The sequence below is a fragment of the Vombatus ursinus genome, unplaced genomic scaffold (genome assembly GCF_900497805.2).
Source record: "Vombatus ursinus unplaced genomic scaffold, bare-nosed wombat genome assembly UNPS02014798.1, whole genome shotgun sequence".
Taxonomy (NCBI): Eukaryota; Metazoa; Chordata; class Mammalia; order Diprotodontia; family Vombatidae; genus Vombatus; species Vombatus ursinus.
This window is the reverse complement of record NW_020954576.1, coordinates 75,748,140-75,768,975: the sequence shown is the minus strand read 5'-3', so window position 1 is coordinate 75,768,975 and position 20,836 is coordinate 75,748,140. Positions and strand designations below refer to the sequence as shown.

Genomic DNA, 20,836 nt, shown 5'->3' with positions numbered 1-20,836 from the left:
ATCGGGGAAAAAAAGGAAAAGAAAGATTCGGGAGGGGGAGACCAATTAAGAGACCATTGTGATACTCCAGGTGAAAGGTGATGTCTTAGATGCAGGAAAAAAAAACCCAAACTCTAAACATGATAAAGGCAAGAGGAGTCACAGCAGTAAGCTGTGTGTCCTTCAGGGGAAATATCAGGGATGCCCTGTTGTAACCTAACTCAGGAAGGCTACACGGAAATTAGTGACCAAGGCTGAAGCTGCCGGAGCGCTGGCTAATAAATACTTCAGGTGCCCTGACAAGAAAAACAGGAACCAGAAACACAGATGCATCAGTAAACAGGAGAGTATGAATTTTAAGTATTAGGAACGCTCCTACTCTCTAAATACCTAATCTGCCATTTGTTAAAATGCACATATTTTTTACTTTCAGGCAACTAAGTGGTACAGCAGTTAGAAAGCTGAACCTGAAGTCAGGAAGATCTGAATTCAAATCCAGCCTCAGACACTGACTGTGTGATCCTGGGCAAGTCACTGAACCACTGCCTGCCTCAGATTCCTTGTCTGTCAGATGAGGATAATAATAGCACCTACGTCCTATGGTGGCTGGGAGAATAAAATGAGATAATATTTGTAAAGTACCATTTTAGCTATTTTTATTAAAACAGAAGGGGGAAAAATAACACTTCAAAGCTGAAGAACGTGGTTTGCATCTCAGGCACTGCCAAACACTTTGCCTGCATTTTGCCATTCACTGTCACCTCTCCAATAGGCCCAAGATATCTACATGGACTAGCTTTAGTGATATTAATTGTGAATCAGTTACTAGAAAAGGAATAGAGAGAGTATAGATCTTCTAAATTGAGAGTCATTGACTTACATTCTCTTTTCTTTCTTTTTTTTTTTTTTTTGGTGGGAGGGAGGCAATCAAGGTTAAGTGTCGTGCCCAGGGTCATACAGCTAGTAAGTGTCTGAAGCTGGATTTGAACTCAGGTCCTCCTGACTCCAGGCCCAGTGCTCTATCCACTGCACCACCTACCTGCCCCTGCCTTACATTCTCTCTAAAGTGGTCACCACAGGGGAGCAGCAAGGTGGTAGAGTGGATAGAGTACTGGCCCTGAAGTCAGGAGGACCTGAACTCAAATCCAGCCTCAGACCAAACACTTGACACTTATTAGCTGTGTGACCCTGGATGAGTCACTTAACCCCAATTGCCTAAAAAAATAAATAAATAAAGTGGTCACCATCTCTCGGAAAGAAACTGGTATTCATAAATTGGAATTTCAAAGCAATCATTCTACAAAGGTGATAACTCCCATGATCAATTATAACAAAATCACAGATTCACTCAATCTCTGAGTTGGAAGGGACCTTGGATACCATCTAGTTCAAACCATACCAATAATAATAATAATTGTCATTATTATTATGACTAATATTTACATATAAGCTTATATAAAAGTATAAGCTTACTGTTTGTGGACCCTGACTCCAACATTGTGATATCATTGGTCTTCTTCAAAAATGAAGGACAGGGGCAGCTAGGTGGTGCAGTGGATAGAGCTTCAGCCTTGGACTCAGGAGGACCTGAGTTCAAATCCGTCCTCAGACATTTGACACCTACTAGCTGTGTGACCCTGGGCAAGTCACTTACCCCCGATTGCCTCACCAAAAAAAAAAAAAAAGCAAAAGTGAAGGATAAATAACTGTTCCCGGACACTGTGTTAAGTGCTTTATAATATTATCTCATTTGATCCTCACAACAACCATTGGATGGAGGGAGGTGCTATTATTATTCCCATTTTACAGATGAAGAAATTGAGGCAAATGGGGTTAAGAGACTTGCCTGGATTCATACAGCCTAGTGGACCTGAACAGGAGTAATCAATCAATCAATCAATAAGTATTTATTAAGCTACTACTAGGCACCATCCCACATGGCAGCCCAACAATTCTCAAGACAAATGCCATACGCTCAATAAGGCAACAAATATTTAATATAGTCATCATTAATTTTATATAGAACTGGTGTCTTTGCACAGCCCTTCCTCACTCAAATCCAATTCAATTGCAAATCATGTCATCATTACCCTGATGTCATGGTCCTCTTCAAGAACAAAGGACAAACCACACAACCACAACCACAAGTATCTGAGGCTCGATTTGAACTCAGGTCTTCCCCAATCCAGGTCTCTACCTACTATACAACCTGGCTGTCCCAAGTGCTTGATAATTACATCATGATGGATTACCAACTCCTTCTGATCATTCCTTTACTCTGTCCCTCAGTACTCCCCTAACTGTATAATCTCAGTTCTCAAATTATTTCTTACATGTATTCTTTGTCTTCATAACTAGATTAAGCACTTCTCTCAAGACTATAAGCAGTGATAGCCTAGAAGGCCCAAGCAAGTGTACCATCAAAAGCTATACTACTTAGCTCCCTTTGTGGTGGCAAAGTCCTATCAATTGGAGAATGGCTGAACAAGCTGTGGGATGTGATTGTGATTGAATGCTATTGTGCTCTAAGAAATGATGAGCAGGATGCTTTCAGAAAAATCTGGAAAGATTCACATGAACTGATGCAAAGTGAAGTGAACAGAACCAGAAGATCATTGTACACAGTACACAATATTGTACAATCATCAACTGTGAATAACTTAGCTATTCTCAGCAATACAATGAGCTAAGACAATTCTGAAGGACTTATGATGAAAAATGCTATCCACCTCCAGAGAAAAAACTGATGGTGTCTGAATGCAGATTGAAGCAGACTGTTTTTTAATTTTATTTTTCTTGAGTTTTTTTTTATCACAACATGACTAATATGGAAATGTTTTGTAAGACTGTACATGTATAACTGATATCAAATTGCTTGTCTTCTCAATGAGGGAGGATAGAAGGGAGGTAGGGAGAGAACTGAAACTCAAAATTTTAAAAAACAAATTTAAAAAATATTTTTACACGGAATTGGAAAAAACTATTTTAAAAAAAAAGCTATGCCACTGCAGTCACCAAAATTATGCAGCTCTATCTCCCCAGAATCTTTCAGAATAAAAACTGATGAGAATTTTTAATATCAACATCTAACATAAAATATCAGTGCAACTTTCTCACCTACCATCCTTGAAGAAACTAGGGACAGTTAAATCCTAAGAGACAGAACAATTGAGAGCAAGAATTTATCTCTCTTTTAAAAAAAAAAATTTGTAGAAAATTACTTTTTCATTTCCTGATGATATGGATTTCATAAGATCCCATTTCATTAACTAAAATGTTCCTATAGTTTTTAGTTAAGATAAAATTAGGCCATTTACACAATGAAAAGAAAAAGCTATTATTTAATTATAATCTAGCAACCTTTTGTTCTTTGTTATTTTTATTACATAAGGGAACTTGTGATAACATCGAAGATTTAAAAAAGGTTTGACATGGTTCATAAGTGCCAGGGAACAACTCTAAGAGGTTTATTTCTATTGTGTGGCAATTGCACTTGACAATCATGTTTCCTTGACACCATTATTTAATAACAGTGCCCATGAGGTACAGAGAACTCAAGAAGGTACTTCACATAGATGTAAGCTATAATTCCTTTCCTTATTTGAATGGTTGGGGATGACCCAAAGGTTTAAAATTCATAGATATTTCAAATTGTTAAGTTCACCAAATGTTAAAACATTTAATACTGAGTTTTTCTTAGAACTATTTTACTAAGTCTGCCCAGAGGCTGAATGTTTAATAATTGAGAAGTCTGAATCTCAGAGTTTATGAAGGTTAAAAACTGGTAATATTCAGAGTCAGACATATTTCAAGCACCACTCACAGAGCACTTAAAATGTTTCTCAGTCCTGACCTTCAGCACTTGCTGCTATTCTGGTACTAGGTCTCTTAAAAAGTAGGAGTTGGTCATCATGCCAAATGATGTGGGGGTATGTGAGTCAGAAAGGAAAGTGTAAAAATTATAATGAAAACCAGAGCATAACTCAGGCATATGATATAAACACATTGAACCCAGAGACATAAAAAGAAATGAAAAAAGAAGAGGAAGAAAGAATGCTTTAATCTTAACACTTTTAAAGGTAGATATTAGTCAGCTTATTTTTTAATTGAAAAAAGGGAAATATTAAATAGACCCAGGATAGATAGATAGATCCCTGGGGCTTCCCATAAAAGATCTTCTCAAAGTTGACATCAACCCAGCCATGGCAATGCCTTTAGTCAATCATCCCTGAATCCAGCTTAACTATGCTAACAGCAGATCCTTCCATTTTGTCCATAAGTATGATACTTAATTGGACAAACATGCATTAAGTTACAATCTTGTTAAGTGCCCGGCATATAAAGACAAACTCAAAATTGTCCAGCCCTCAATGATCTTTTCTTCCACTGAGGAGATACGATATATACACAGACAAGTAAATACAAAGTAATTTCAGGGGCAGCTAGGTGGTGCAGTAGATAGAGCACTGGTCCTGTAGTCAGGAGGAACTGAGTTTAAATTTGGCCTCAGACCAAACATTTGACACTTACTAGCTGTCTGACCCTGGGCAAGTCACTTAACCCCAACTGCCTCCTCTCAAAAAAACAAATAAATAAATAATTTTTAAAAGAGGCAATAGGGAGCCACTAGAGATTTTTTGAGTAGGGAAGTGACAGGGTAAGACCTGTGTTTGGGAATTTGGCAATTGTGGAAGAAGGACTGGAAAGGCAAGAGATCAATAAAGTGTTCGTTAGGATAGATAAAACATTTAAGTACTCACTATGTACCAGTCCCTGTGCTAAGCACTGGAGATACAAATACTAGCAAAAATTAACAAGAAAAAAAAAAGGCCCCCACCCTCATGGTAATGTAGGAAGATAACACATAAAAGGGACTGGGAAAGGGAAGAGCAAGATGGGGGAAGGAGGGATAATGGGGCAACGCTGGTGGTGAGCAGACAGAAAAGTCCATCAAGTGGGGAGTGATTCTGGGCATCAAGTGAGCATCACCTGGGCACAGAGGAATGAAATAATGGGCCAGACACTCATTGATCAGAAGAGGGGACCGCAGGGCAGAAACATCTCCAAGGTAAGAAGGTGCTCAGCAAAAGCAGAGAAACCGGAAGGAGAAAGATCAGCTAGGCAGCATAGTGATTAGAGGGCCGGGCCTGGAGTCAGGAAGACCTGAGTTCAAATCTGACCTCCAACACTTAATAGCTGTGTGATCCTGGACAAGTCAGTCACTTAACTGCTGTCTGCCTCAGTTTCTCCATTTGTAAAATGGGGAAAATAACGGCAACTACCTCTCAAGGTTGTTGTAAAGGTAAAAACAAGATAATTTGAAGTGCTTAGTATAGTGCCTGGTTCTTAGTAAGCACTATATAAATGTTGGCTATAATTAGATTAGTAAGATTATAAATAGCACAATTAAGAAATGATAGAGGAAATATACCAAAATTTCATTTTTAAGGAAGGAGGAGGGTCTGAACTAGGGCAATGGCTACTCGTGGAGAGAAGGGGATGGACATGGAAAATGCAATGACAGAACTGATGTGTTGGCAATTGACTGAAGATGGAAGGCAGTGAGCAGCAGGGTAGGGACACAGATATCTCCAAGGTTACACACTTGAGTGACTAGAAGGATGGTAGTGCCCTCACAGGGAGATTCTGGAAGATGGATGGGTTTTATGGGCAAAATGGAATGAGTTCTATTTGGGATATGTTGAGTTAGAGATACCTATGGGATATTCAGCAGGTAGTTGAAAATGTAGCTTAGAGTTCAAGAGGGAGATTAAGACTGGATATGATATATCCACTTTGGAGTCATATACATAAATATAACACTTGAACACATGAAAGTTGAGGGTATCATGGAGAGAATGTAGAGAGGAAAGACAAAGGGGCTCATAACAGAGCTGTGAGGGATGCCCATACTTAGTGGGAAGGAAAAAAAATAACGAACCATCAAGGATACTAAGACTGAGTGGTCAGATAAGCAGGAGGAAAACCAAGAGAGAGTGAATAGTGTTACTGAAGTCATGGAAGGGGATGGTCAACAGTCTCAAAAGCTACAGAGAAGTCAAGTAGAATGAGGACTGAAAATAGGTCATTGGTTTGCCCAGCACATAGTAAATGTTTATTGACTGACTGATGGTATACTTGAAACATCTCAGGGGATCAACAAAGGCACTGATTGAGACAATAACTTTAGCAAAGTTGTAGGCCGCAAAATAAACCCTCAGAAGTCAATTGCATTTCTATATAATAATAATAAAATCCAAGAAGCAATCACAGAAAGGGAAACCTAATTCCAGATAACCACAAAATGCATAAAATATCTGGGGATCAACCTCCAAAGGCAAACAAAAGACTTGTATAGATTTAATTACAATTTAAGTGTTGCTTAAAGAAATAAAGAACAATGCCTAAATAGCTGGAGTGCTCATTCAGTGCTCATGGCTAGGCCATGCCAATAGAATTAAAATGACAATACTATACAAAGTTAGTTTATACTATTAATGCTATTCCCATCAAATTACCAAGGGAGTACTTTATAAGACTTGATAAAAATAATAACAAAATTCATTTTGAAAAACAAATATCTAGAATATAAAGGGAAATGCTGAAAGAGGTAGCACTTCCAGACCTCAAAACATATTATAGAGCAGCAATCATCAAAAAAAATTTGGTATTGGTTAAAAAATAGAGAGACAGATCAGTGATACAGACTAGACAAAGGAGAATCTCAATAACCCAAGGTTTGGTAAAGTAGAAAACATAAATTATCTAGAGGGGGAAAAAAAACCTTTATTTGATAAAAACTGCTGAAAAATAGGCTTAGACCAACACCTTACACCATATTCCACAATATATTCTCAATAGATAGACGTCCTTAATATTAAAGGTTATGCTATAAAAAAATTAGAAGAGAAATAGGTCATATACTTCTCACAGCAATAGCTAATAGATGTATTCTTAACCAAAAAGGGGACAGAAGCAATTACAAAAGATCAAGTGGATAGCTTTGATTACACGCAACTGAAAAGCTTCTGCACAGACAAAATGCACCTTGGATATGAAGGAAACGGTCAAATGGGAAAAACTCTCTTGTATTAAATTTCTCTAATCAGAGATGCAAGGAGGTCAACCATCAGGCTATTGCAGTGGTCTGCAGGCACACAAGGATGATGAGGTCTATACCCGGGTGGCAGCAATGTCAAAGGAGTAAACAGCGTGTATGCAAGGGATGTTCTAAAGGGAAAAACCACAGGACTTCACAACTGCTTGGATATGTGGGGTGAGAGAGTAAGGAGTGGAGGAGGACACTTCAGTTGAAAGCCCGTGGTAAATGGATTGCAATCTGGGGTTTTGTTGTGTGGGAACTCCCTCCGCTGGCATAGACTGAAATATTTCTAACTAGAACTCAGTGTAAAAAGATCTGGGAGCCATACTGTGGCTGAAAAACTCATCAGCCTGTGACCAAGATGGTACTGAGTCACAAAGGATAGAATGCCAGGTCTGAAGTCAGAAAAACTCATCTTCATGAGTTCAGATCTAGCCTCAGATACTTACTAGTTGCATGACCTTGGGCAAGTCATTTAATCCTATATGCCTGAGTTTCCTCATCTGTAAAACAAGCTGGAGAAGGAAATGACAAACCACCAGTATCTTTGCTAAGAAAATTAAAAAAAAAAAAGAGAGAGAAAATTCCAAAATGGGGTCATGAAGTCAGCCAGTTCAGTCAGGACTGAACAACAAAACTCCCACATTAGAATGTGAGAGCCTTGAGGTCAGGGACTGATTTTGTCTTTCTCTGCATCCCTAATATTTGGCACTATGCCTAACACATAAACGACTGTTGACTAACTAAAATATATAGTCCCTAGGAGTTATCTAAAAGCATTTTCAGAAGTTAAGCGACTTGCCCAAGGTCACAGAACCACTATGTCAGAGGTGGAACTTGAATTCCAATCTTCTGGCTCTGGAACCAGGTCAATTTAGAACAATCATTCATAGGGTTGTTATACTTTTTAACCAGTAGATCCGATAGTTTTAGTGAATACTGTTATGTGTGTATATACATATACATATATACACACATACATATACATAATTAAAAACAAATTAAAATACAAAGCTTTTTTAACTTCTACAGAAATTAGTCTGCATCACATAATTTAGTTCTCAGTTATATACTACCATATCATTTGCTTGTTATTTCATGTGTACTTTACTCTTCTCTCCCAAAATGGACTGTAACCTCTTCCAAGACAAGAAGCGCCTTAACATCCAAACAGCACTTAGCCCTCTTACTGTGGACCTTAGTATGGATGTTGAGAAGGACACCCAAACAGCGCTTAGCTCAGTGCGTAGTCAACGCGTAACAAATACTGATTTGTTGATTTTAAAGTTTTGCTGTCGGCCTCTCTGAATGTGGCTCCCCTAACTAAAAGGAAGGAAGGATGTTATTTAAAAAAAATATTTATTTACAAGACAACAATAGCTTACATTTGTGTAATGTTTCTATTTATTATCTCAGATGATCTGCCTGACAGTTCTTTAAGGGAGAAAAATAAACTGAGGGTCAGGCAGACCAAGTTGCTTGAACAAGGTCACATAACTTATAACTGGCTGAGTTGGAACTCGAATCCAGGTCTTCTGACTCCCAAATCCAGGATCTTTCCCTGCCTCTTACATATTTTTTTTTTAAATATGACAAGTATTTTCGAGGACTTAAAAAAAAATCTCTGGGGGCAGGTAGGTGGCGCAGTGGATAGAGCACTAGCACTGAAGTCAGGAGGACCTGAGTTCAAATCTGACTGCAGACCAAACACTTGTCACTTACTAGCTGTGTGACCCTGGGCAAGTTGCCTAAAAAAAAAAAATTCTGAGGCAAAATCTTTTTAGTCCTACTTACCTCTGCAATCAAATCGTGTAGTTCTCCTTCACTCGGGCAGCACCCTAATGATCTGATAATAGTACCAATTTCCCTGAAAAATAAAATGAAATACGTTGATCACTTCAAAAAAAAACCTTTGAGGGAGCAAGTTGTCTGCCTTTCCAAATAAATATCTTGAATTTGACTTACTAAGTTACAGACAGATTTGAAATTTGCATTGGTGGAAAAAGTACCTACACTGATTTATGGATCCTTAAAGTTGTGAAGCTAATATGTATATATATACACATGTATATGTGTGTAAGTGTATATATATTAAATTTTATATAATATATAAATTAAATTAGTTATATATAAAATATTATGTGCATTAAATAACTATATAAATATTATATGAATTAGTTAAATACTGATATATTTATTATAAATTATATGCATATACATGTATAAGTTGGTTAAATATTTGGGAGTCCTTAAATGAAAACTCTATGAACAACTATAACAATATAAAGGAAAATAACTCTGAATGACTTAAGAACTCTGATCAATGCAATAACCAAATATGATTTTATCACACCACTTTTTTTTTTCTTTTTTGAGGCAATCAGGGTTAAGTGACTTGCCAAGAGTCATAGAGCTAATAAGTGTCCGAGGCCAGATTTGAACTTAGGTTCTTCTGACTTCAGGGCTAGTACTCTAATCACTGAGCCGCCTAGCTACCCGTACCAAACATGATTTCAGAAGAACAATGATGAAGCATGCCTCCCAACTCCTTTCAGAAAGGTGAAGGACTCGAGGTACAGAATGAGCCATGCATCTTCATACATGGTCAATACGTGAATTTATTTTGCTTGGTTATACTTATTAGTTACAAGGGAGAGCCTCTATGTGTGTGTGTTGGGGCGGGGAGTACAGGGAGTAATTGATGGGTAGTGAAAATGATGCAAAAAAAAAAGTGTCACTGAAACATTTTTGTGAAATACACAGAAGAGAGCAGAAGAAAGTTCAGAAGGGAGCATAGAAAAGCAAGGCAGTTTTGATATTGTGTGTGTGTGTGTATTCACACAGACACATATATACACATACAAATATATGAGTATTTAAAATTAACTTATAAAAAAGAAGTTTGCAGTTTCATATACAATCCGCTTTCTCTGTTCTTTTAAATGTTCATATTTATTGTGTGACATAGAGGCAGCTAGGTGGCACAGCAGATAGAGCACTGGGCCTAGAGTCAGGAATACCAGAGTTTAACTCCATCCTCAGATACTTATTAGCTGTGTGACCTTGGGCAAGTCATTTAATATCTGTCTGACTCAATTTCCTCAATGGTAAAATGGGGACAACAATAGCTGTTGTGAGGATCAAATGAGATAATATTTGTAAAGTGCTTAACACAGTGCCTGGCACATAGTTTAAGCACTATATAAATGACTATTCTTTTCTCTTATCAAGTTTACAGTAAAAAATATTTTTAAAAAAAATTCTATGAATAGGTCAACCAATGTGAAATGTCCTTTATTTCTCCATCTCTGTGCCTCTGCTCCTACTGCTCCCTAGGCCTGTAAGGCCCAATCTCTCTTCGCCTGCTCAGATCTTACCCATGGCATAAAGTTCAATTCAAAAGCCAACAGAAATTTTTCCTGAACCACCCTCTCCCCAGCTGGGAAGATCATTCCCCTTAGGAACTCACATAGTCGTGTACTGGGTCAGACTGCCCACTGACACACTCTTTGTTTATCTCCTAAGGAACAGTCTCCCATTGCCAATACAGCAGAAATGACAATACTGCCCAAATTACTCTGAAGATTTGGTGCTATACCAAATACCCAGGAGATATTTTATAAACTTAAATGGCAACAAAACATTTTGGATAAATAAAAAGTAGACAACATGGGGTTGAAGTGCTGAGTTCAAGGAACAAGTAGGCCAGTGTAATTAAAACAAAGAGTATGTGCATAAAATGGAGAGATATGTAATAAGCCTGGAAAGGTAGTCTGGCACCACATTCTAATTATTTATTTATTTATTAAATTTAAGAGCATTTTATTTTTTCCAATTACATGTAAAATTCATTTTTTTTAAATGTGAATTCCAAATTTTCTCTCTCCTTCCTCCTCCAAAAAAAACAGTATAATTTGATATAGGTTATATATGTGGTACCATATTTTTAAGTGTTATAAACACTCAGCTAAGGATTTTGCATTTTATTCTAATGGTAATAGGAACCCACTGAAGATTCTTGAATAGAGGAATGGCACATTTATGTTTTGGAAAAATTATTTGTCAGATTGTGGAAGATGCACTGGAAACAAGAAAGCCATTTAGGAGGCTAATGCAAAAGTCAAGGTAAGATGTGACTAAGACCTGAACTAGGGTGGTATCTGTGTGAGCAGAGAGGTAGATGAGTGTAAAAGATATGGACAGGTAGAATTTACAGTCCTTTACAGGCTTTACAGTTAATTGGATGTAGGAGATGAGAAAGAGAGGAGATGGAAGAGCAAATGAGTCCAGGGCAAACCTTGGTGACTAGAAGGAAAATGGTGTCCTTAACAGAAATGAGAAAAGATGGGGGTGGGGGAGGGGGAGAGGGAAGATAATGAATTCTGGTTTGGACATGTTGAGTTTAGGTGCCCAGTGTGAAATGTCCACTAGGTAGCTGGTGATGCAGGACTGGTGCCCAGGAGAGAGGGACTATGCTTAGATGGATATGGAGCACAGATATATTAAAACTGGGAGTTGATGATATCCCCAGAAGAAAGAGCATAGGGACTGAAAAGAAGAGGGCCCAGAACAGAGCCCTAGGGACAGCCACAGTGATAGAACAGAACATAGCAGCAAAGGAGACGAAGATGGAATGGTCACACAGGTAGAAGGAGAACCAGAGAGAGTAATATAACAAAGGCACTTCCATGAGTATCCAGAAGGAAGGGCTGGTGAATAATGTCAAATTCTACAGAGATGTCAAGTATGGCTCTGTATACACATACCTTATTCCCAAGATTTTATTTACAAAATTAAAAAATGGTAGCCTGGTGCAGGATATTAAGGGTATGAAGTATATTAAGAAAGTTGTGTTACATGAATGTAATGGAATACTATTGTGCTATAAGAAATGATGAGCAGGCAGACTTCAGAAAAACCTGGAAAGACTTGTACGGACTGATACTGAGTGAAGTGAGCAGAACCAGGAGAACATTGTACACAGTTACAGCCACGTTGTGCAATGACTAATATTGATAGACTTAACCCTTCTCAGCAATACAAGGATGTAAGACATCTCCAAAGGTCGCATGATGGAAAATGCTATCCACATCCAAAGAAAGAACTATACAGTTTGAAAGTAGATCAAAGCATACTATTTCCTATTTTTTTTTCTTCTGTTGTGGTTTGTTTCCTCTTTCTGGTGGTTCCTCCTATTGGTTCTAATTCTTCCTTACAACACCACTAATGTGAAAATATGTTTAATAGGAACGTATATGTATAGCCTACATCAGATTGCGCACTGTCTTGGGAAGGGAGGGGGGAGGAAGGGGGAGAAAAATTTAAAACTCAAAAGCTTATGGAAGTGATTGTTGATAATTCAAAATAAATAAATTAATAAATAAATAAATAAATATGAGGAAACTGAGGTCTAGAAAGATGAATGAACTTGCCCAAGGTCATATAAGTAATAAATGGCATAGATGGGATCTGAGACACTTTTCACTTTACCAAACTATTTTTATGTCTTATCTCCATACTAAATTATAAGACAGCAGGGATTACGTCTTGTTTAAATAGTGTTCCTTCCTCTACCCTCAAGCACATGCACCACTATGTTCTTTTTGTACACAGTAGGTGCTTACTAAATATTTGTTGAAAATTAAAAAAAAAAAAAAAAGAAAACCCAGGAACCAGAGCAGAGTGGACATGAAGAACATCTGGGAAAAGATCAATGCAGGGGAAAAACAAAAATAACTCTGTCATCACAAATTACTAAAGGACACCTGGAAAAGAGGAAATAAAAGAGAAGTTTGGGAAATATATCACAAGCCTGGGAGAGAGGTGGGGGACATCTGCTGGCAATTTCTTTCTCTGCTGAAAGCAGAGCTGCTAATAACTTCTTGGCTTCCCTTCATGATGTTTTCATCCTTCAAAAAGTAGAGAAACCAACAAGGGGAAGATTCTAATCTGGATCATATTCTCACCATTAAGAAGGAAATGGCTGCTAGGGTGGAAATTAAGGGATTTGGAGAGGTGGGAGTGAAGTGGCCAATCCCTTCTAGAACTGTGATAGAGGAGAGGACATCTGTGTGTGACCTGACATGCACCCCAGATTCAGTGATGTGATGGGAAACTCTCAAAAATGAAGTTTTGAAGACAAAAAGTAAAAAAATACCCAAAAGGAGAAAGAACAAGAGTTGTCCCAAGACTTTAAAAAAAACACACAAAGAAGATGGTAAAAGGTCACGTACCAGAGGATGAATATAAAAGCCTGGCATGACACAGTAAGAATATAGTCAGGGGATATAAATTTTAGGATGTGCAAAAGTTGTTGAAGTGAGCTAAGGACAACAACAACAAAAAAAAAAAAAGATGTGGGTTTAGGGTTTTTTTTAGCTATTTTAGAGGGAAGAGGAGGATCAAAGAATGGCCAGGACCCCTACTAAGGGTGGATGACATGTTTATAAACGACATCAGAGAGAAGGCAGAGCTACTCAATTCTTAATTTTGCTCTGTCCTCTTAGTCAAGAAGAATAACCTTTGGGATAGGAAAGGGCAGAATAAAAAAGGCTCCTAGGTACCAATTCCAGTACCCTAGATCAGGAGTGAGCTGATAAATATTTAACAACTGACTCTCAGAGGGAAGGGGGGGGGGAATTGTAGCAGGATATACTTTTAAGTTTAATCTGCATTATTAATATTTTTTTCATTTCTTCCTTATGTCTAGACAATCAAGAAAACAATAAATAAAACCCTGATTTGTAGTGTTTACTGATTTCCTAAGGGAAAAAGCTCACATCGAAAATACAACAGGAAAGAGCTGGCTCCAGCACACCTCTGCCCTAGATAAAGAAGGAGATAGTAATAGGGTGCCTAGCTGCCCTTGGTGAATCCAAGTCTCCCAGATGAACTAGAGAACTCTGTACCCTCAAAAAGTTATGGTTACTTGAAAGATCATGAAGAAGAGGAGAAATATAATTGAAATTGAAAAGGACCAAATGCTTTGCAGACTTTCAGAAAAGAGAAGAGAGTGTTTACTGAGTTCAAATCCGGCCTCAGACCAAACACTTGACACTTACTAGCTATGTAACCCTGGGCAAGTCACTTAACCCCAACTGCCTTTAAAAAAAAAAAAAGAGAAGAGAGTGTTTAAAACTGTAAGGCAAGGAGCTTCATGCCTAATCCTGGTGAAATTCTAGAAAGTTATTATTCTAGAAGTTCTATTCTTCTAGAAAGCTATTATTAAAGACATGGTTAATGAGTTTCTATAGACAGAAACCGTGATCACAACAGCCAGAGTGGTTTTGTCAAGAACAGGTCCTTTCAGACAAGTTTTATTTCCTTTTTTGGTTAACATTACTGTCCTGGTAGACTGGGGAATGCTACAGATAAAGTTTATCTACATTTTTTTGCAAAGGATTAATCAATCTGGTACCCTCACATGGGGTAGAAAGGGTGGAATGGAGATCTGTGTGTGAGAAGGCAGTACAATTTGATCGATTCAGAGCTGGCTGGATGGCCAGAGAGATCAGCACAAGATTAAAACAAAGGGACCTGGGATGGTCCAGAGCTTGAAGTCCATGCCCTTTGAGGGTCAGTTGAAAAAACTAGGAATATTTAGCCCGGAAAAGGGTTGGGGCATCACAATTCTCTCCAACTTGTTTGAAGGGGTGTCATGTGAAAAAGGCTTTGGACATGTACTGTTTGACCCAAGAGGGCAGAACCAAGATCAATAGGTAGAAGCTTAAAAGAAGCAATTTTAGGTTTGTCAGGAAAAAAGTCTTAACAAACTGAGCTGTCCATAAATACAGATCCTCAGTCAGAGGCTGGAGGGTTGTTTGCCAGGAATGTCATAGGGAGAACTTCTAAGGTCCCTTCCAACTGTGAAATTGTGTGATTATGTGAAACAGAATGAGACCACTGGATTTAGTGATTTATCGATTACTCACAAACTTGGAGAGAACTGGTGAGTGACTGGGTTGGAGACACATTGCAAGGGGTTGAGAAGCCTGTGGGAGATTAGGAATTAGAGGCAATGAGTGGAGCTGACCCTTTCTAGGAGTTTGGCTGTGAAAGGGAGAAGTTACATAGGATGACTGCTTGAAAGGATGATGGTAGGATCAAGGGAAGGTTTTTTAAGGATTTTTGTTGTTTAGTTGTTTTTCAGTCATGTCTGACTCTTCATGACCCCATTTGGAGTTTTCTTGGCAAAGATACTGGACTAGTTTGCCATTTTCTTCTCCAGCTCATTTTACAGATGAGGAAACTGAAGCAAACAGGGTTAGGTGACTTGTCCAGGGTCACACAGCTATTAAGTGTCTGAGGTTGGATGTGAACTCACAAAATTTTGCCACCTAGCCACCCTTTTTAAAGATAGGGAAGATTTAGGAATGTTATCAGGAAACAGGAAATAAGCCAGTGAATAAAGAGATTGGGGATTGAGAAAGGGAGCAAGTTCCCAAAGAAAATAGGAGGGGATGGGATCAAGGGCAAAAGTAGAGTTCTTGGCCAGGACAAGGAGAAGGGCCCCCTCTTTCTCTGAGCCTGGAACAAAAGAGGATAGGTTACAGGATGATTCTGAGGGCAAATAGCGTAGGATTAAGAAGAGAGAGCTCATAATAACCTCTCTTTACATAAAAAAATCTTCAAGTTGTCAGGTTTTTAAATCGGCTTACTTTATCACTGTAATAACAGTAAATAGTTATTAAACACCTGTGCTAAGTGCTATATAGAAGACAGGCACAGCTGCCATTTTATTGTAGATCTAGTCTCAACAGATTATTTGAACTCTTATTTCAAACTTTTGTTGTTGTTGTTGTTGTTGTTCGGTTGTTTCTGACTCTTCATGACCCCATTTGTGGTTTTCTTGGCAAAGATACTGGAGTAGTTTGCCATTTCCTTCTCCAGCTCATTTTACAGATGAGGAAACTGAGGCAAATAGTGTTAAGTGACTTGCCCAGGGTCACACAGTTAGTAAATGTCTGAGACCAGATTTGAACTCACAAAGATGAGTCTTCCTAACTCCAGGCAGCACCCCCCAGCTGCATCACTGCATCCACTGCACCACCCAGCTGTTCTACTTCAACTGGCAATTTAGGAAGAAGATTAAAAAACTGGGCTTTAGAGGAATGGTGATAAGGACAATGGGTCACTGACAACTCTCTTTTGAAGAATAATGAAGGAAAAAATGAGTTTAAATTTCATAAAATTGTTAGACATTTTTGCTTATCACTCTAAGTGTAATGAACACTAGAAGACACTACCAAGAAAGGCAGTAGGATCTCCTTGAAAATCTTTGAAAATAGCAGAGGCAACAATCTGCTTCATATGACTTGTTATTATTATTATTAAAAATAATAATATCTAGCATTTATATAGCACCTACTACATGCCAGGCTTTGTGCTAATTTCTTTACAAATATTATCTCAATTGATCCACATAATAATCCTTGGAGATAGATGCTATTATCTATCATCCCCATCTTCTAGGTGATGAAACTGAAGCAGTGATTAAGTGACTTGCCCAGGGTCCCACAGCTAGTAAGTGTTTGAGGTCCAGGTCCACCAGGACTCCAGGACCAGCTCTCTATTCACTACGCCACCCAGCTGCCCCTAGGCTGCATGCTAAAGACAGGGAGAATTGAACCAGATAAGATCCTGGAGGCTGACCCAGCTAAATGATGATACAATAGAGATCTGGGCTGGACTTAGGATTTCTTTGCAGCCAGGTATTTCCAGATGAGGAACTCCCTCTACCTATGCAGGTAGGTACATTGGCATTCTTTGCTACATATCCTAAGGCAATGAAGGCTAAATGATGTGCAGCCCAAGGTCACACAACCAGTATGTGTCAGAGACAGAATTTAAACCCAGGGCTTCCTAGCTCCAAGACCAGCTGTCTATCCATTCCACAGTTGCCCTTTAGTGGTTCACAAGCCCTTCTGGCTCAACAACAATGGTTCAGGCTGCAGGGGTGGGGAACCTGTGGTCTTAAGGCCACATGTGGCCTTCTAGGTCCTTGGGTCCGGTCCTTTTGATTGAGTCCAAGTTTTAAAGAATAAATCCTTTTATTAAGGGAATTTCTTCTGTGAAGTTTGGATTCAGTCAAAGGGCCACACTTCAGGATCTAGAGGGCCACAGGTGGCCTCGAGGCCACAGGTTCCCCACTCCTGGGGTCCAGCGGCTTCATGATAGATTTCTTAATGATACTGTTGGCAGTAAATAATTGCAGAATATTATATTACTCCAGGGGTTCACAACCCTTTTTTGTTCTTGAGGGGTCCACCAACCGAAAAATGTTGGGAACTACTCCATGTTACATCTTATGTGATAATGTTTAAAATCAAAGAAAAAATGCATGCTTCGCATCTTAGGAATCAAAACCAAATAACAACAATGAAAAAGAAGAGTCTCTCTGACATTATAACCAAGTATATTATATTTATATTAATAGGATCTTTATTTCTATAATAATCCATGCCTCCGTTGTACATTATTTTCATCAATTTCATTCAAAATTAAATTACCCAGCTATGCCTTAGTTCTGGGTTTTACATTGTAAATATTGGTGACATGGTAGCGTTGCCTCCCAATTTGCCTAAAATATAAGAATTGGGGTCCAAGTAAATTAGAATTAAAAACTAAAAACCAGCCAACATTGGATGTCACCTTTCAGAACTTTCTGCGACACTTAAAGGAGAATCTGAATGAAAGGTAACATTAGTAGGCCTCCTCTAAAAGTAGGAAGGACAACATGAAGGCCATTCTTTCCTTTTTCCTCCAAACAACAGTGAGGAAAATTCTGTGAGCAGTTCCATTCTGTAGAAGCTTGGTAAATACTGATTCTGTGATTGACTCATGCTCAGGACTGTGCCCAAGCTGTTGAGAATGAGCAATGACCAACTGTCTAGAACTGAGCATCAGTTCCTCTATTTAGCTGCCAATCTGGCCTCTGACCAAAAAAGGTGAGAGTTCATTAGGTAGGTATTATCCAGTTTCAGTTAGGTGAGCATAGTGATCAATAAAATAGCTATGTAAAGGGTGGCTATCAAAGAAAAGAAAAAAAAGTTAACGGAAAATGAGGAGGAATGTTTAGCTTACTAAGTTCCAACAGATTCTCAGGATTTCTTTTTTTTTTTTTTAAAGGACTAATGGAGTAGGATGAGTCTGTTTTAAGATGTCCCTATTCTCTTGAGTTCTAACCCCGAGATAGGTAGGAATGATGGGATTTAGAGCAATAATAAAAATGTCCCATGGATCCTCTTATTCATTCTCCCTTCTGGGATTCAAGGGCAAAGAAGAGAGAGGAGTCAACAATCCTATGATCTCTACTCCCACTATAATCTTACTGCCAGGAGCATGGGGAGGCAGCAGAAGGGTGCCAGGTGGGTCCTGAAGAACTCCAGATGGTAACTGAAGGGAGCTGGGAGCCTGGCCAGTCCAGAAGAAATCTTACTGCTCGCTGTTTAGCCCCAAGAATAAGACAGTGCAGCGGGAGGGTGGGGAGGGTGCGGCGGGGAGGGGGAAGGTGGAAGAGGGAGGGGGAGGAAAGAGAGAGGAAGAGAGAACACGGGACAACAGAAGCCAGAAAAATTGAAGAACTTGTTTGAGGGAGACATCCAGAAACCTAGAATGGAAAAGAGATAAGAAAGAGTGGGAAGTTCGGGGGTGGGGGGGGAAGATGACGATGACAACAGAAAGACAAGGGGGTAAAATACAGAAGACATTAAAGCAGAGAGAAAAATAAAGAGAAAGAAATTAAAGATATGAATTACACGTTTATTATACAATAAAAGATGAAACAAAAGAATAAAAAATTTTTAAAAATCAAGAAATTCATATACTATATTATGATGAATAAGCCTATTTTATTCCACAAACTGGGATTTTTAAAGGTAAATTAATGTTGAAAATTAGAACTAAATCAATTTTTATTTTATAGAAAATAGAAACTTACTAGAGGTCAAATATGTTAAAAGTTGGAAACAAATTCACTTTTTAAAATTCTAATAAACAGAGTCAGCCTGGTGGTATAGCGGACAAGAGAGCTGACCTTGGAGCCAGGATGTTCCTGCTTCTGCTTCATACTAGCTCTGTAAACCTGGGCAAGTCACTTGATCTATTTTCTCAGTAACTTCAGGAACTTCTCTAAAATTAAATATTGCAGAAGAGGTACTGAGCTGCCTTAATAGACAAAGTACCCTACCTGACATCCATACTCTGGTAAATATACACGCGTATGACCTGTATGTATGTATCACATGTGTGTAAATCATAGGATGATTGAGCTGGAAAAGCCATTAGTGGCCACTGAATCCAATCTGGGGCCCAGAGAATTTATGACTTGCTCAGTCATATAGCTAGTAAGTATCTGTGGTAGGATTTGAACTCAGGTCCTCCTGCCTCCAGGTCCAATGTCCCTTGGTCCTAGTCATTTTGGAAGAGGGCAGAAAGGAAGGACAGAAAGGCAGCAGGTGGGAAATCAATTACTACCTATATAGTCTGTGGTTTCTGATTCCCCCACTCTTACCTTCTTTCTATACAGGCTATTTCCTTGATCAGCTATTTCAAGTTTGTCAGTATTTATGTCAGACATTCAATTCTCTCTCTGCTCCTTAAATAGGAATCATATGGTCTTTTGCAACACTTGTGAGAAAATAAAAATTATTTTCTTTTCAAATGCAGACACCCAGTGGTCCAGTGGAAAGCACACTGGGCCTAGAGTCATGAAGACTTGAGTACAAATCTGCCCTCTGACGCACTTGTTAGCTGTGTGATCCTGGGCAACCCACTTAACCTCTGTTTGCCTCAGTTTCCTCAACTGTAAAATGTGTATAACAACAGCACCTAACTTGCAAGGTTGTTGTGAGGATCAAATGAAATAATATTTGTAAAGTGCTTGGAAATTTGTTCTATCTTATTCAACACAAGCTATTACTTTTAAGGGTCCTTGGGAACAATCCAGGGCACCTTTCCCTCTGGTTCTCTTCTTATCCTAACTTGTTGTAAGGGGACTTCTCTTATGCATACAAATATACACAACTGTAAAATGAAAATCACAGCACCTACCTCGAAGGGTTGTTGTGATGACCAAATGAGATACTATTTGTAAAGCACTTAGCAGCATAGTGCCTGGTAGTAGATGCTATATAAATGCTAATTCCCTGCCTCCCCTCATATTTAGCATGAAATAGCTTTTTCAACTATTAAGCATTTCAGCTTAGGAAAAATTTTTAGGCTAAATGATAAGCAATTACTTCATTTACAGAATTTAGGGCATCCGTTTTAGACCTGGGGTCCAAGAACTTGGGCATCTTTTATATTTTGGTTAATGGATTTCAGTATAATTGGCTTTTTAAAATATTTCAATAAATGGATTTCAAAATCATTGGTTTCCTTTTTAATTCCACATATTTTATCTTGTGCATTTGAAGACACTGTTCTGAGAAGTCCATAGGCTTCACCAGACTGCCAGAGGGGTCCACGACACAAAAAAAACAAACCATATTAAGAACCGTTGGCCTCGCGGCGTCAGAATCCGCAGTTTCATTTCTATTGTCTTAGTGCATAGTTCTATCACATTTTGCTAAGTGGAAACTAACTAAAGAAGGATTCTCTGTTGCACCAGCACCATATCTCCTGCAGTCCCTGAGATACGGGGCTAAGTTCAAGTCAGAACAAATGAGTCACAATCAGGTTGCTTGAAACAATGGCATCATCTTTTAATTTAGAACAGCATTTGGATCAGGGTAAAATTTCCGCCCTGATAACCGG

The 20,836-nt window shown here is 38.6% G+C and overlaps 1 protein-coding gene across 2 annotated transcripts in view; it reads right to left on the bottom strand.

Annotated features, from left to right (window-relative positions):
- LOC114049964 (dynein regulatory complex protein 8-like) overlaps positions 1 to 20,836 on the bottom strand; it is a 117,476-nt gene that overhangs the window by 28,106 nt on the left and 68,534 nt on the right. For both annotated transcript variants that reach the window (XM_027871451.1, XM_027871450.1), the window contains exon 3: positions 8,876 to 8,948. In XM_027871451.1, coding sequence (XP_027727252.1) covers positions 8,876 to 8,948 — 73 coding nt within the window. The remainder of the gene's footprint in view (positions 1 to 8,875; positions 8,949 to 20,836) is intronic.